The sequence below is a fragment of the Durio zibethinus genome, chromosome 16 (assembly GCF_047325235.1).
Source record: "Durio zibethinus cultivar Kanyao isolate XHJ-2024 chromosome 16, ASM4732523v1, whole genome shotgun sequence".
NCBI classification, from domain to species: domain Eukaryota; kingdom Viridiplantae; phylum Streptophyta; class Magnoliopsida; order Malvales; family Malvaceae; genus Durio; species Durio zibethinus.
This window is the reverse complement of record NC_143177.1, coordinates 22731393-22747041: the sequence shown is the minus strand read 5'-3', so window position 1 is coordinate 22747041 and position 15649 is coordinate 22731393. Positions and strand designations below refer to the sequence as shown.

Sequence of the window (15649 nt, the reverse complement as noted above, 5' to 3'; positions counted from 1 at the left end):
ATTATAAAAATAATAAAATAATTTATTATATTAAAAATCACAAACATTAATAACCAAATAGTAACATATTAAAAATAAAAATAAAAATATTAATTTTACAATCGTTGATGATTAAAATAAGATTTTTCACAATTGGATAATTAAAATAGAAACTATTACCAAATGAGAAATTTATCATTTTAAAAAAAAATTATCATATCAATAATATCCCATGACATGTTAAAATATTAATTGATTTGAAAAATCTCATAATCTAACCATTAATTTCTAATGATTGAGAGATAAAAATTAAAAATTTTAAATATTAATAATCAAATTATATATTTTTTAATCAATTTATATTCTAGTGATTAAACGTGTAATTTACTCTTTGATAATAATTTTATTTTTTAAAATATTGTTACAATTAATATTAATATTAACATGTATTAGATTCATACAATAAAATATAAAAATAAAAACAATTCTTTTTATATCACATTATTTATAGCAGCTAGAAAATTTAAAGAATGTTAAGAATTATAAAAAAGAAATTATTATATTATATGACAATAATAGAATAATAATACTATAAATTCTCTAAATCATTTACCAAAAATTTTTATTTTTTTATCACCCAGGATTTATTGGATTGTCATATATGCGTGAATTTGTTTAAGAATTAAAACAGCAAGCAGAATACCCAAAAAAAAGGGTTTTTTTTTTTTTAATTCCATGCAACAAATTTCTGGAAGAGAGTGTGAATGATTCAAAGGCGTTCTCTTTCAACCTTCCGCATCTTAAAAACCCAAGCTTTTAATGGCTGCCTTATCGATTGTTTGTCATTTTTCTCCATCGTACCAATTCAAGAAACGATCTTTCCACACGCCTTCTGTCTGCTCTTTGCCTTGCTTTAGCTCGTCCCTTTGTAGAATTAGAGGTCCAAGATTGCTTCGCAATGGAGTTCTTGCTAGAGCTGAGGATAAGGCCAGAGGCTCTTCTCCTAGTTCTACTCCCCCAAGTCAACGAGAAGTTCAACCCAACAATGAAAAACAGCTTGAGGTTTTTGTTCTTTTTGTCCCTATACCATCAAGAAAAATTCAATTTTTTAAGTACCCGTTTGCTTGTTTTGTTAATTAATGGATTTGGGTGAGAGTCTCTTGGTTTGATTTTGTGTCTTCTGTCATCTTTATTATCATGCTTACGAGTACTCCAGTTATAAGGGTTCTCATTTGCCTGTTCTACTAGTTAATACATCTTGCTTAGGTATGCTTAAATTTGAACTGAGACAGTTACTGAGGAGCTCAAAGAATTTGATGGAATTTCAAACTGTTGTTATTGGAAATTACCTTCTGCAGATGTTTAGCTCAGAAATAAGATTGATTTCAATATATATATGAGGGTTGGTTAGGAGTCATTTTCTGACGCAATATAAAAAAATTTTGGCTGACAAGCACAAATGTGCAAGTTCAAGTCCTGAAGGTAGTCTCCTTGTGCAAAAATGATAAAGCCTAAAGTCTAGGGAAAATTTTCAAATGACACTTCCTGGATCCTTATCCTCCATTGGCGGCATTGAGATTAGGTAATGATCCCTTTTATGAGGGAAGATTGCTCAAAAAGAAGTTTAGAAAGCGTTCTCCTAATTGCTAAAAAACAAATCATCACTGCAAAACAGCTATTTCTGTTCCTTCTACGTCTTCTTTTTGTGGGTTCTGTCACACAGTGAATTGACTTTTGCATATCAACAGGAGCTGACCTCAGCATCTGGATCGTGTGATCCTTTATGTTCAGTTGATGATACTAGCTCGCAAGATTTTGAAGCTACTTACAAGCCAAAGACTGATTTGTTGAAAACTATCACTGTTTTCACAGCAACTTTAACAGGGACTCTGGCAATTAACCTCTCATGGGTTACTGACAACCAGGTTAATATTTAATTTCTTGTGTAATACTTTCGATTTAGATTTTCATTGTTTTCCTGTCTTTGACCAGTGTTTCCCATATTATTGGATTATACACGGAAGCCTTTCTTGATTTTATCTAATTTTGTAATGTAGGATATTGCTATGGCATTGCTTTTTGCAATAGGATATGCAGGCATTATCTTTGAGGAGTCTCTAGCCTTCAATAAAAGTGGAGTAGGATTGTTGATGGCTGTGAGTTTATGGGTAGTACGAAGCATTGGGGTAAGGATGATTTTCAGATGTCTAATATTGGACTGTGTTTTTCTGCTGTCCTACTTCTTGTAGTTTGCATCAGGAACCACTTTCTATTAGCATTCTCATAAATTTGGATGAAAACACACAATTCTATTGTGTATTGGATACTCCATCCAAACACTGTGTCAGGTTTCAACCTGTTTCTCTTATGTTTTTTAGTGGTGTCCTCATGACCCTGACAGTATGAAGATTCAAGAGTAAATGAAATACCGGATGTATGGGCTCTATACTTATTTCTTGAAGAACTGGTTTTAGTGGTTTATGTTTTTGGTGAATGATGGCTTGTCTTTCTATGAAGTGTGTCATAACGTTTAGATCTGGGGATCTATCGCTAGACATTGACTTGAGGAGTCATCACCAATATATTTTTGTTTAGGTGCGATTGGCCACCTAACTGAATCTGTTCCTTTTAAAGAGGAATCCTAAGTTCCACTTAGGTCTCTAAAAGGTAAATTCATTGTCTGCAAAACTATAACTAGGTCAGGGAGTACGATTACATGTGAGAAAGGTTATAGCACCCTTGCAACGCTCATCGGAAGATGGTGCCAGCTCGATTTCATGTTATCCAATAAGCCTTAAAAATTACTAAACAATTAATTATTGGAAATTATCCTTAATTGATTCAAATACTTTTGGCAAAAAATTAAAAAAATTCTCTCACCTCAAGAGTATAAAAGAAAATTACTGTTTCACTTACAGAGGTTCCATCGTCGGATCATTTAATATTAAAAATTTTAAAAGGGATGATTTTGATATAGGTCTTTTTTGTGTTTTATTAGACAAAAACTTATGCTTTTATATAAGAAAAATTGATGTTTTCAACTTTTTTTTAAAGCATTTAAAGGTTTTCTTTTTATTTTTAAGGAAAATTGATACTTTCAACTTTTTCTTAAAAATATTTTTTTTTTTTTAGAATTTTATTTTTAAGGAAAATTAGTACTTCCAACTTTTCTCCAAAATATTTTTTTTTGAAAATTTTATTTTCAAGGAAAATTAGTACTTTCAATTTTTTTTTTTAAATTTTTTTTTTTTGAAATTGTTATTTTTTATTTTCAATTTAATCAATAAATAAATAAGTAGAAATAATAATAAAAATAATAAATAAATAATGAAAAAAAAATCTTAACGCGGCTCAGCTTAGCGGTTGAAACGGCTCGGCTTGAGGCATAAAATCGACTAGAAGGCTCGGCTCAGGCGATTTGGCTCGGCTCGGCTGAAGGTTTGGTTGGAATGCGGGTCGGCCAAACGCGGGTTGCGCTTGGGTTGGGTTGGACCGAATAGAAACGCGTGGATCTTGGGGTCTTTTAACACCCAAAACGACGTCGTTTTGTGCTAGTATAAAAAGCTAAAATCCAGTATTTTTCCTTCATATTTCCCTTCCCCTTTCTCTCTCCTCATTTTCTTTTCCCCTATCTCTAACAGAACCTAGAATCCGGTTGAATTTTCACCAGATTTTGGAAAAACACGCCAGAATTTGGAAAATATGTCGAAAAAATCAAGTTTCGTCAGAAAATTTCGTTGGAATTTGGAAATTTAAAAAATTTTCTAGAAAAAATTTGCCCAAAAATTCCAAAAAAAATCCTAAAATTTCTAAAATTTGTATATGCTTTTTTGAACACCTTTTTGCTTTTTTTTTTTCTCTTTGTTTGCTTTCTCTATCTTGTGATTTTTCTTTTCTATTTCGTCTTTGTGTTTTTGTCCCCTCTTCAAGCTTGCCCAGGATCTGTATTTATAGGACTTTTGGGGCCATAAAATCCAAATCTAAATAGAAGTCCCAATTTGCTTTGGTCTTTAACCTTGTTCATCCTCTTCCAATCCGTTTTGAACTCTTTAACCCAATTTCATGCAAACTCAAACACCTTTTTTCATTTTCTTTCATTTTTATTATTTTTTAATTTTTTTTAATTGCCAGAATTAATCTTGTAGACCCCCGGACAGATTGAGGTATCTATAGCTGCCCTTCTTTGTGCATTTTTTGTGAAACAAGAATTGTGCAAAGAGGTAGACAACCCAATCAATTTTACATTTTTTGTTTTTGGAAAAAGTAACAAATCTCCTCTAAATAGAGGCTCAATGACTTTGAAAAAATAAAATCTTCCTCTAAATAGAGGCACCAAAACTTTGGAAAAAATAAAATGCTCCTCTAAACAGAGGTACCACAACTTTGAAAAAGCAAAATGCTCCTCTAAACAGAGGTACCACAACTTTGAAAAAATAAAATGCTCCTTTAAATAGAGGCAACCACAACTCTGGAAAAATAAAATGCTCCTCTAAACAGAGGCAACCATAACTTGCAGAAAAAATCACAACTTTGAAAAATAAAATGCTTCTCTAAATAGAGGCAACCACAATTTTGGAAAATAAAATGCTCATTGACAATCATGTCTAAAGGGGTTATAGATCATGTCTGATGGAATTTGTAAAGGGAACTAAAATATTCACAATTTGAGTTTAAAATTCAAAGGTTCAGATTCACAAGAATTCACTGAAATTTGATTATCAAAATTTCTGTTTCACCAGAATTTGATTCGCAAAATTTCAGATGTGCAAGAATTCATATCTACAAGATTTCAAAATTCACTTTTGCAACTTGCAAGACTCGCATCCAACATTTAAACATTCTCATTTGAACTTTAGAGATTCACATCTAAAAGTTCAAAGCTTCTCATTCGAGTTCAAATTCACATTTGACAAATCTGAGGGTTTCACATCTCAAAGATTCTCGTTTGAAATTCAAAGATTCTCGTTTGAAATTTAAAGATTTTTATTTGAAATTCAAAGATTCGCATTTGAGAACTAAAAAATTCTTATCAAAAGATTCACAATTTCTTTTTCAAGGGACTCAAAAATTTGCATGTAATTATTGTCATGATCAATGATGCAAATGCTTCCTTAATGATGCAAATGCAACAATTTAGATTCTCACAATGCCATATTCTTAACCATGATTCAAATGTCTACTGCATAATGCAAATGCATATCCAAACCAAAGTTTCAAACAATCTCCAAACAACAATGCAAACATAATGCATGTAATGTAGATGTCAATGTCATTAAATTCTAATCAAAAAGTGGTAATATGGTTATCAAGACTTTATCATCTCACATTTTCTCCTTGTTCTGTTTCTCAGTACTTTGGAACAAGTTTCATCAACTGATCATCATTATTTTCATCACCTGATCACCATTCATAGGCTTCTCAGTACTAACAATTTCAGAACAAGTTTCGTCTATTGCCTCATATCATTTAAGCACTAACAATTCCAGAACAAGTTTCGTCTATTGCCTCATATCATTTAAGCACTAACAATTCCAGAACAAGTTTTGTCCATTGCCCCATATCATTTAAGCACAACTCATAGGCCCTTCAGTACTAGCCATAAATTCTGTCCCCTGTCACTTAGTCACCAATCATAGGCTTCTCAAATCATCTTTTTTTAGGTTTCTACCATCTCTTCCTTTTTCTCTTTTTTCTTGGATTTCTCTTCAAAGGAATGCAAGACTTTTTTATGCACATTGTCATTTATTCATCATCATTTCAAATCATGACAAATATAATGCACTCATACATTTTCTCGATTTATTCTGGGGATGCAACAATAAGAGAACACAATGTGAATTACGAGAAAGGTAATCAATGAAGAACGAGTTTGGTACAAAACAAATGGGGAAAGGAACAAATTGGATACATGTCATTGGAATAAATGGTATATCTAAACAATGAATATTCAGACAATTCTGAACATTAATCCATGATTCTTCTTCAAAATCTCATTCCATTGACTATCGAAATCTTTTTGAGCTCATCAAACTTTGCTCCAGTTTCGAGATATATTTAGATACCTTGATCGTCCATATGCTAGAATTGTCCATCAAAATTTTAGCTCAGATGTTTTTTCTACCCAAATCGCCCTCTCGGGTTTTTAATTGAGCATTCCTTTTCTCTCATTTTCATTTTTCTCTTTTTTCATTTTTCATTCTTTCTCTTTTTTTCTTTTTTTTTTTTCATTTTTTTTCCTTCCTTCTTTCGTTCACCCATCTTTCACATCAATCGTTAGAGCAACCAAGCATGATCTTGTCGTTCCATCATGAGCATGCGTTAGCCTAACATATGATCATTCAATTCAAGCATTCACATTTGATCCAAATGAACTTTTTAAAAGTTGTAATGTAGGCCATGGTGAAGGGTCATGAAAGAAATGGATATAATAGGCTCAAAACATGAATTAAAAGGGTTCAAAACCAAAGGATCATCACTTGATGCAACTTGGCATTTTGCCCCATTATTTCACTACTTTTTCCTTTTTCACATTCACCTCACTTCTTATAAAAGGATTCACATTACTTTGCCCCAAATTAGGTGTGGCATTTTTCTTTGCTCTCTTCTTTTTCTTCTTGCTTCATTTTTTGATTTTTAAGCTCTTTTCTTTCTCAAAAATTGCCCCCCAATGTGGAGGGTGATCCTTGGTTGGAGTTCTTTTAGAAAAAAAAATCATAGTAGGCTCAAAGGAGTAGCATTGAATGGTTTTTCAAATGGTAAAAGAAAAATGGCTATTTTTCATCTCAAATGTGAATGTTTTCCTTGAACATCATCTATTGAACAAAAACATGCTCATGGATCATTATAAAAGACTGAATCTTCAAGATATATCCATCTCATATCTGTCAGCAACTTGTTTTTTTTTTTGTTTTTTTTTTTACTCAAATAATCTCGTCCAATCAATATGAATGAGTTTCAAAATTAAATCCCAGAATTATTGTTAGCATCATTGTCTAAACATTCATCATTGAGAATAGGAATGGGAATGAAAAGTTATGAAAGGTGACAAAGTATGGAACAATGGTTGAATGAAAAAGAAAATGTAATGAAATGCATTATCCTTGCCTTTTATTAAAATGATAGCAAATGAAATCTTATTGCATAAAAGAAATCCTAACATTATTCTAAAAGAAATCCTAAAATAATAAGAAACTTTCAACCAACTTTATCATCACTCTCCCAAAATTGTGCCACTGTGCAAGTGAAGGATCTTTATTGACATTTTGCCCCCTAATTCATTGCAACTCTCCAGGCCTTTTTGGATCAACATGTTCTTGATTCTCGCTTAAACCATTGACATTGTGATTAGGCAATGGATTGCCACTAACATTGGGTGTTGTTGCTCCTTCTTGATCAAAACTTACCATTCCATCCTTGATCAACTGTTGCACTGTACGTTTTAAAACAATGCAATTTTCAGTGGAATGACCAACAATTCCATAGTGGTAGTCACAGTGAGCTGTAAGATCATACCACTTGGGATAGGGTGGCTTGAGTGGCTCCACACGGTTTGGGGCAATCAAGTGGCTGTTATAGAGCTTTCGGTATAACTCCGTATAAATCATGAGGATTGGATCAAATGTAGGTTTTTCTTGAGTAATTCGTTGCTCTCGTGAACCATTTGCTAGGCTAATAGGACGAATTTGGGGTCTTGTGGGAGATTGAATGTTAAGGCTGTATGTGGGAGCTTGGGGGCTAAAAACGGGCTGGTATGTGAATGAGTAAGATGGTTGTGGTATGGGCTGGTATGAGGCATTGTTCATAGCAGGATAGTATGGAGAGTAACCTTGTGGTGGATAGGGTTGATATCCCTTGAATTGTCTGTCGAAGTTCACAGCTTGAGTTTCAGTCTCTTTCTTCTCTGAGGTTTTCTTGGTTTCTCCTTCTTTCAACTTGCCATTTTTAATGGCATTCTCAATGATTTCACCTGAGATCACCATATTAGCAAAATTTTTTGTTGCATTCTCTATCATCTTTTCATAATAGGGAGATTTCAAAGTGCTTACAAATAATACTGTGGTTTCTTTCTCAGTCAAAGAAGGTTGCACTTGAGAAGCAATATCCCTCCACCTCTGGGCATATTCCTTGAATGACTCAGTTGACTTTTTTTCCATATTCTGCAAGGAACGACGATTAGGGGCTAAATCTATGATATGTCGATATTGATTAATGAAGTCATAGGCCATATCACTCAAAGAACGGATATGAGTCCTATCCAACTGGACATACCACCTAGCAGCAGAGCTAGTGAGGTTGTCTTGGAATACATGCATCAATAGCTTCTCATTATTAGCATGGGTGGCCATTTTCCGACAGTACATTGTAATGTGGGTTTTCGGACACTTTGTACCCTCATATTTTTCAAACTGCGAAACCTTGAATTTTGGAGGAATAACCACATTTGGGACTAAACAAAGTCTAGCAGCATCCACTGAACCATAAAAACCAATACCTTCTACGGCCCGTAACCTTTCCTCTAATAAGTTTATTTTTTGTTCAGCTTTTGACCCTTTTAAAGCCTCTTTCTCCTTTGGCCTTAGCTTTTCTTTCTCTTTTGGATCGTCCAAATTAGGTACTGATATTGGTTCTATTGCCTTTTCAGTAAAGACAGGATTTATGTAGCTCTGGTACTGTGGTGGATTTGAAACTGATGGCATTCCAGGGTATGTGTACCCTACTAGATATGTGAACTGCTGTGATGGTGGACCTTGTGCGGGTAGGGCTTGATGTGGCCCAAAATCAGGAGGGTACAATGGGTCGTCCACCTTTTGTAATGGATGGTCTTGTTGACTAGTGCTTTCTTCTATACCTTTTCCCTTGTTTAATTTGTTCAAAGCCTCCAAAATCCTATTCAACTCCCCTTCTAGTTTCTCTTGGGCTTTCTCTATCCTTTCAAGACGATTGAAATTTTCTTGTTCCATCTATCTGGCTCGAGCCCTTGTATTGTATTAGTGAGTGAGGTTGCTTGGTGGAGCTATCCTTGAACCTTTAGCACCACAATTATGATTAAAAATGCTATGCTATGTTTTATGTGTGATATGTTGATGCATGAATGGAATGTGGATCTTAATGGATGAATGAGAATGATGCAAATGATAATGTTAAAACATGATCATGAAAATGATGCATAGAATGAAATTATGCAGATGCACAAAATCAAACAAACAACATGGTTAGTTTCACGGATGAAATGAAAGTAATGCAGATGCACAATGTTACATATGATAATGAAAACGATGCATAAAGTCAAACAATAAAAATGGTTAGATAAACACAACTTGTTCCTTTTTGTGTCCTAGTTTCAGGGTATATCTATCATTGGGTAGGAAGGCCTCTATCTTAGGATTGGCCTCTTAAGTGTACATTATATGCTGGGTTAGACGATTCTGACCACTAAAAGTTTCCAAATTGTTCCTTACATCATCGTTTATTACAAACTAGTAAGTCAATCCAAACTTCACCCATCACAGGCTACCAATAAAATGATTCAATTTGAGTGAGAGTATTTTGCTAGCCACTGCGGAGGCATTAGAACCTCACGAAAGCATAGGTACTTTACTCTTTCCTAGAGGGACGAAACTCGGGTATAGAGCTCATGTTATGCATATGCATATGAATGACATAGTTTGCAGCATAAATAAAAGCATAAATAAAATGAATGGAAAAGAAAGAAAAAGAAAAAATCCTTACAAAGAATTCAATTTTATTAGGCTTTTTGGATAACATGAATTTATTTGCTGGCTTGACTCACAACTATCCCCTGTGGAGTCGTCAAATTGTCATAACGTCTAGATCTTGGGATCTATCGCTAGACATTGACTTGAGGAGTCGCCACCAATCTTTTTTTGTTTAGATGCGATTGGCCACCTAAATGAATCTGTCTCTTCTAAAGAGGAATCCTAAGTTCCATTTAGGATCTCTAAAAGGTAAATTTAATGTTTGCAAAACCATAACTAGGTCTAGGAGTACAATTATGTGTGGGAAAGGTTATAACACCCTCACAACGCCCATCAGAAGATGGTATCAGTTCGATTTCGTGTTATCCAATAAGCCTTAAAAATTATCAAATAATTAATTATTGAAAATTATCTTTAATTGACTCAAATACATTTGGCAGAAAATTAAAAAAATTTCCTCACCTCAAGAGTATAAAAGAAAACTACTGTTTCACTTGTAAAGGCTGTATTGTTGGATCATTTAACATTAAAAATTTTCTAAAAAGACAAAAGAAAAAAAGGATGATTTTGATATAGATCTCTTTTGTGTTTTATCAGACAAAAACTCATGCTTTTATATAAGAAAAATTGATATTTTCAACTTTTACTTAAAGCATTTTAAGGTTTTCTTTTTATTTTTAAGGAAAATTGATACTTTCAACTTTTCTTTAAAAATATATTTTTTTTGAGAACTTTATTTTTAAGAAAAATTAGTACTTTTAACTTTTCCCCAAAAATTTTTTTTTTTTGGAAATTTTATTTTTAAAGAAAATTGATACTTTCAACTTTTCCTTAAAAAAAAATGGTTTTTTGAAAATTTTTATTTTTTATTTTCAATTTAATCAATAAATAAATAATTACAAATAATAATAATAATAATAAAATAAATAATGTAAAAAAAAAACCTTAACGCAACTTGGCTCGGTTCAGCGGCAGAAATGGTTCGGCTTGAGACACAAAAGCAGCTAGAAGGCGCGGCTCAGGCGATTCGACTCTGTTCGGCTCGGCTAGGCTGAAGGTTTGGCTGGAAGGTGGGTCGGCCAAAAGCGGGTTACGCTCGGGTTGGGTTGGACCGAATAGAAACACGCAGATCTTGGGGTCTCTTAACTCTCAAAACGACGTCGTTTTGCGATAGGATAAAAGGCGGAAATCCGGTCTTTTTCCTTCAAATTTCCCTTCCCCTTTCTCTTTCCTCCTCCTCTTCTCTTCCCCTCTCTCTAACAAAACCCAGAATTCGGTTGAATTTTCATCGGATTTTGGAAAAAATACGTCGGAATCTGGAAAAATACGCCGAAAAAATCAAATTTTCCAGAAAAAAATTGCCCGAAAATTCCAAAAAAAATCCTAAAATTTCTAAAATTTGTCTATGCTTTTCTAAACACCTTTTGCTTTTGTTTTCTCTCCATTTGCTTTCTCTGTCTTGTGGTTTTTCTTTTCTGTTAGTCTCTGTGTTTTTTGTCCCCTTGTCAATCATGCCCAGGATCTGTATTTATAGGACTTTTGGGGCCACAAAATCCAAATCTAAATAGAAGTCCTAATTTGCTTCGGTCTTTAACCTTGTTCATCCTCTTTCAATCCGTTTTGAACTCTTCAACCCAGTTTCATGCAAACTCAAACACCTTTTTTCGTTTTCTTTCATTTTATTATTTTTTAATTTTTTTTAATTGCCAGAATTAATCTTGTAGACCCTCAGACAGACCGGACAGATTGGGGTGTCAACAAATTGATTGTTGCAATCTATTAGGCTTTTTTTTTTTATTTATGTTGGGAGCCCACTTCCCATTGAAGGAATGAGCATCTCCAATTTAAACCAATTCCAAGGAACTACCCTAGCAATGAATTATGATGGCAAAACTAGGTATATACCCCGATTGTCAATTGGGAGAGCCAAAGTATGCGTTTGTGTCTTGTTACTTGCAATAGAGATTCTCCAAATGATGACTATGACTATCTCCCTTTATTTATGGAATTCTATGGTAGTCTACTTATGCTGATGCATCTGATATCTGTATTCAAAACTTTTTTTTTTTATCATTTTCCTACTTATTTTCACCTTTATCTATCATTTCTTGTGGAATAATGCTTGGGCCATTCACATTTGATTTTCATTTGTAGGCTCCTTCAACTGATATAGCTGTTTCAGAGCTAACACGTGCATCAGCTGAAGTTAGTGAAATAGTGTTTTTCTTGCTCGGTGCAATGACCATTGTAGAGATAGTTGATGCCCATCAAGGATTTAAGGTGGTTACTGACAATATAACCACTCGAAAGCCACGGACTCTGCTTTGGTTGGTGAGTTGATTTCTGCTGGGTATGGTCATATTGACAATTTTATCATTGATAGTTCATACATGAATATTATTGAAAGTTTAATGGCACAGTAGCGCATACCCTATGGCCCAATATTTACCCACTGACTGAAATTTATCTGGTAGGTACAACCCAATGATGTGGATGATTCCAACTGATAAGATAGATACAGAAGAATCTTAAATCAAATCTTAAATCTGCTTACTTATGTGTGAGGGCCGAAGTTATCATCCAGCCAAAGCACAATTTATCTGCATATGACCCTATCATATTTAGTCTTTTACCTAGAATGAGCCTAATAAGAAAATTTGAGTGAAAAGTCTTAGATAAAAATTTGTGTTAGATGTCTGTCTTTCTAATGATGCTTTCTCCTGTTTTGAATATTAGAGATCAACTTTATTTCTATTTTTGTCAAAGTTTTTTATTGCTTTATCTGTTGTATCTTCTTCATATGATTAATCAAATGATTGTGTTTCACCCATAATTTGAAAATTGCAGGTTGGTTTCGTGACATTTTTCCTTAGTTCCATCCTTGACAATCTGACATCTACCGTAGTCATGGTTTCTTTGTTGAGGAAACTAGTACCTCCATCGGAATACCGCAAGTATGTTATGCAATAGAGTCAACTCTTTTGTTTGGATTTCTGAGCATTGCATGATATTAATATCTTATTTTTCTAGAAGTTCCTGGGTTCACATGGTATACTAGCATTTTACAATCATTTGTTTATCTGGAACTGCACAGGTGGCTATCATATTATTTTGAGTTAAACTTACCATGCTCGTTTACTGAGAATGACTTGTATCATGTTCATTCAAATTTCTTAAAACTGTTTATATGAATATGAATTGCAATAGGCTTCTAGGAGCTGTTGTTGTGATAGCGGCAAATGCTGGTGGTGCTTGGACACCTATTGGTGATGTTACCACTACCATGCTATGGATACATGGTCAAATATCCACATTGCAGACTATGAAGGTGCTTTCATAGTTGTAACAAAGCACATCTACATTAAGTTTACTTTCTTTTATTCTTTTAAATTTGATCCTAATATCTATTCATTGTGGATTTAAGTGTGCATTCTAATTCGCTAATATTTTCCTGATTTAGACTTGGATTAGTAGACAAAGATAATAATTCTGTTAAATTTGAACCAAACATTGAACTATTGGAAGCAATAGCAATGTGAAGTTGGGATAAAATGTGCAAGTCACATACTATTTATATGAATTCACTCTAGAAGAATTTTTTCTTTTTACTGACTTTAGGTGGAGTTAATTAAGTTTGATTTCATTGCTAACAGGGTTTGTTCATACCTTCAATTGTTTCTCTAGCTGTTCCGCTGGCTCTTATGTCTTTGACTAGGTATGTCTCTTGCATGAGCAAAGACAAGTTGTGAAAGCTCAGTTTTAAAGAGTTACTTTTAACTTCATGAATTACAGATGAAATGATGTGAGTTCTCTATTTTCATTCAGCGAAGTTAATGGGAAGGGACAAGATTCTCTCAATGTTTTGGCATCTGAACAAATGGCTCCCAGAGGGCAACTTGTTTTCTCTGTGGGTATAGGTGCTTTGATTTTTGTTCCAGTATTCAAGGCCTTAACTGGTTTGCCTCCTTTTATGGGCATGTTGCTTGGACTTGGAGTTCTTTGGATTCTGACTGATGCTATTCATTATGGTGAATCGGAAGGGCAAAAATTAAAAGTTTCACAAGCTTTATCAAGGATTGATACTCAAGGAGCTTTTTTCTTCCTTGGAATCCTATTGTCTGTGAGCAGGTAAATGCAAGATGAAGGTATCAATGTCTAATTTGTTCCTGTTTCTTGTCTCTCTTAGTTTTTTCAACTGTAGTTTGTTTATTATCAAGTTTTATCTGGCTGGAAGTCTTCTCTGTTCAAACCCTCTCCCATGCTTGACACAGTATTGTTTTTGGTCTTGTTTTATCTGATTAGATGCGACATCCAATTTTATGTAAAATTGCTTAACTAACATCAACTCTAGGTGTTTTTTTTTTTTTTTGTTTTCTCATATTTTGAGGTAAAGATAATTGGTTTGCTTTTTATGTACTATGTAAAAGCAGTGCCGCAGACAGTGCTAATTTGTGTCTTTTGTATCTCTTGACGGTAATTTACATTACACATCCATTCAACAACTTAAAAGTTGAAGCTTCATTTCTTATATATATCATTACTTAATTTATATAATTAAGTTGTGTATTTTATCTTTCTCTATTTGATATATTTGAGTTGTACTTCTGTAGCCTAGAAGCAGCAGGTCTTCTTCGGGAGTTGGCAAATTATCTCGATGCTCATATTCCTAATGTGGAACTGATTGCAAGTGCAATAGGAGTTGTGTCAGCAATTATTGATAATGTTCCATTGGTTGCAGCAACAATGGGAATGTATGATCTCAGCTCATTTCCCCAGGATTCTGAGTTTTGGCAACTAGTTGCATATTGTGCTGGTACTGGTGGATCCATGCTAGTTATTGGGTCTGCAGCGGGAGTTGCATATATGGGAATGGAAAAAGTGGACTTCTTTTGGTACTTGCGGAAGGTAATTCCTGTATTTTAGTTGCATATCTTTTTAGAAAGAAAAATAAAACACCAATTTTATTTAGTACAAGATTTATTTTGGTGCAGGTGAGCGGTTTTGCTTTTGCAGGTTATGCTGCTGGTATTGCTGCCTATTTAGCGGTTAATAACCTTCACATCTCCTTACCCTCAACCTTTGCTCAGGTTCCTTCATTATAGGTTATTTAATTACAATGCTACAGCTTGAATTTATCGACTTTACATTGCCATTTTGATTGATTTAGTGAAGACGAGATCTCCCATAAAAGTATTAGTATTTAGAATTCAAGAAATATTGATGGAGGTAAAGGTTCGGATAGTTTTGAGAAGTCTCATGTATGCAAACATTATGAACATTCTTACCAGAGATGTAAAGAACATGAATTAAGTCATAGACTAAGTGTCATGCACATGAAGAGTAAATTTATATTGCATACTGTTGTTTAGTTCAAAAAATAAGTTGGAAGGTGGCGTGATAAAAATAATGACATGAGAAGCAAATAATATTAATTCGTACACATTCGGACTATTAACTTTTGTTGAATTGTTTGGCATTTCCCTTTTAAGCTTTTCTTTGGGTAATCACTAGGTTAAGACGGGCATGGGAATAATGGCCAATGCCTCTTTGACGGCGATAAACACCAACCATTTTGTTCTAAGGTTTTGGGCGCTTTCCAAACGACGTGAGTCGGCATCCTTAACGCAGCCAACACTTGGGCCTGAACTCCTTAACCCGTTCCAAAGGAAAAGGAGTTGTACAAAGGTGTTTTAAATAAAGCCTGACAATTACCATGCAAAGCAATCCACATGAACGAAATCTGATGCAAATCTGAATCAAGAAAAAAAAAAAAGAAACGAAAAATTAACTCAATAATAAACAGACTAGTTGTTGCAGAGCTCAATTATTCCTTCTGTCCCATCGTCCTAAAGCTACGGCAGAACACCTTCGATGACGATTTTCAAAATTGAGCACTACAATGTGGTAAAAATGTCCACTCAACCCAATGGAGAAAAAGATATGGCAGTGATACA

General features: G+C 33.9%; 1 protein-coding gene across 3 annotated transcripts; it reads left to right on the top strand.

The window, feature by feature from the left end:
* The first annotated feature begins 614 nt into the window (after nt 1-614).
* On the top strand, nt 615-15051 carry LOC111296021 (sodium/proton antiporter 1-like). Of its 3 annotated transcripts, none has more exons than XM_022890025.2 (10): nt 615-1041; nt 1728-1904; nt 2037-2165; nt 11850-12026; nt 12543-12649; nt 12903-13023; nt 13349-13410; nt 13521-13823; nt 14306-14600; nt 14687-15051. In XM_022890025.2, exons 1-10 carry the CDS (start codon nt 799-801, stop codon nt 14795-14797), a joined length of 1725 nt encoding a protein of 574 aa, XP_022745760.2. In that variant the 5' UTR covers nt 615-798; the 3' UTR covers nt 14798-15051. The 3 variants fall into 3 exon arrangements, with proteins under 3 accessions (XP_022745760.2, XP_022745775.2, XP_022745769.2); XM_022890034.2 differs by having other exon boundaries at nt 677-1041; nt 1731-1904; XM_022890040.2 differs by lacking the exon at nt 11850-12026 and having other exon boundaries at nt 658-1041.
* The last annotated feature ends 598 nt before the right edge of the window (nt 15052-15649 follow it).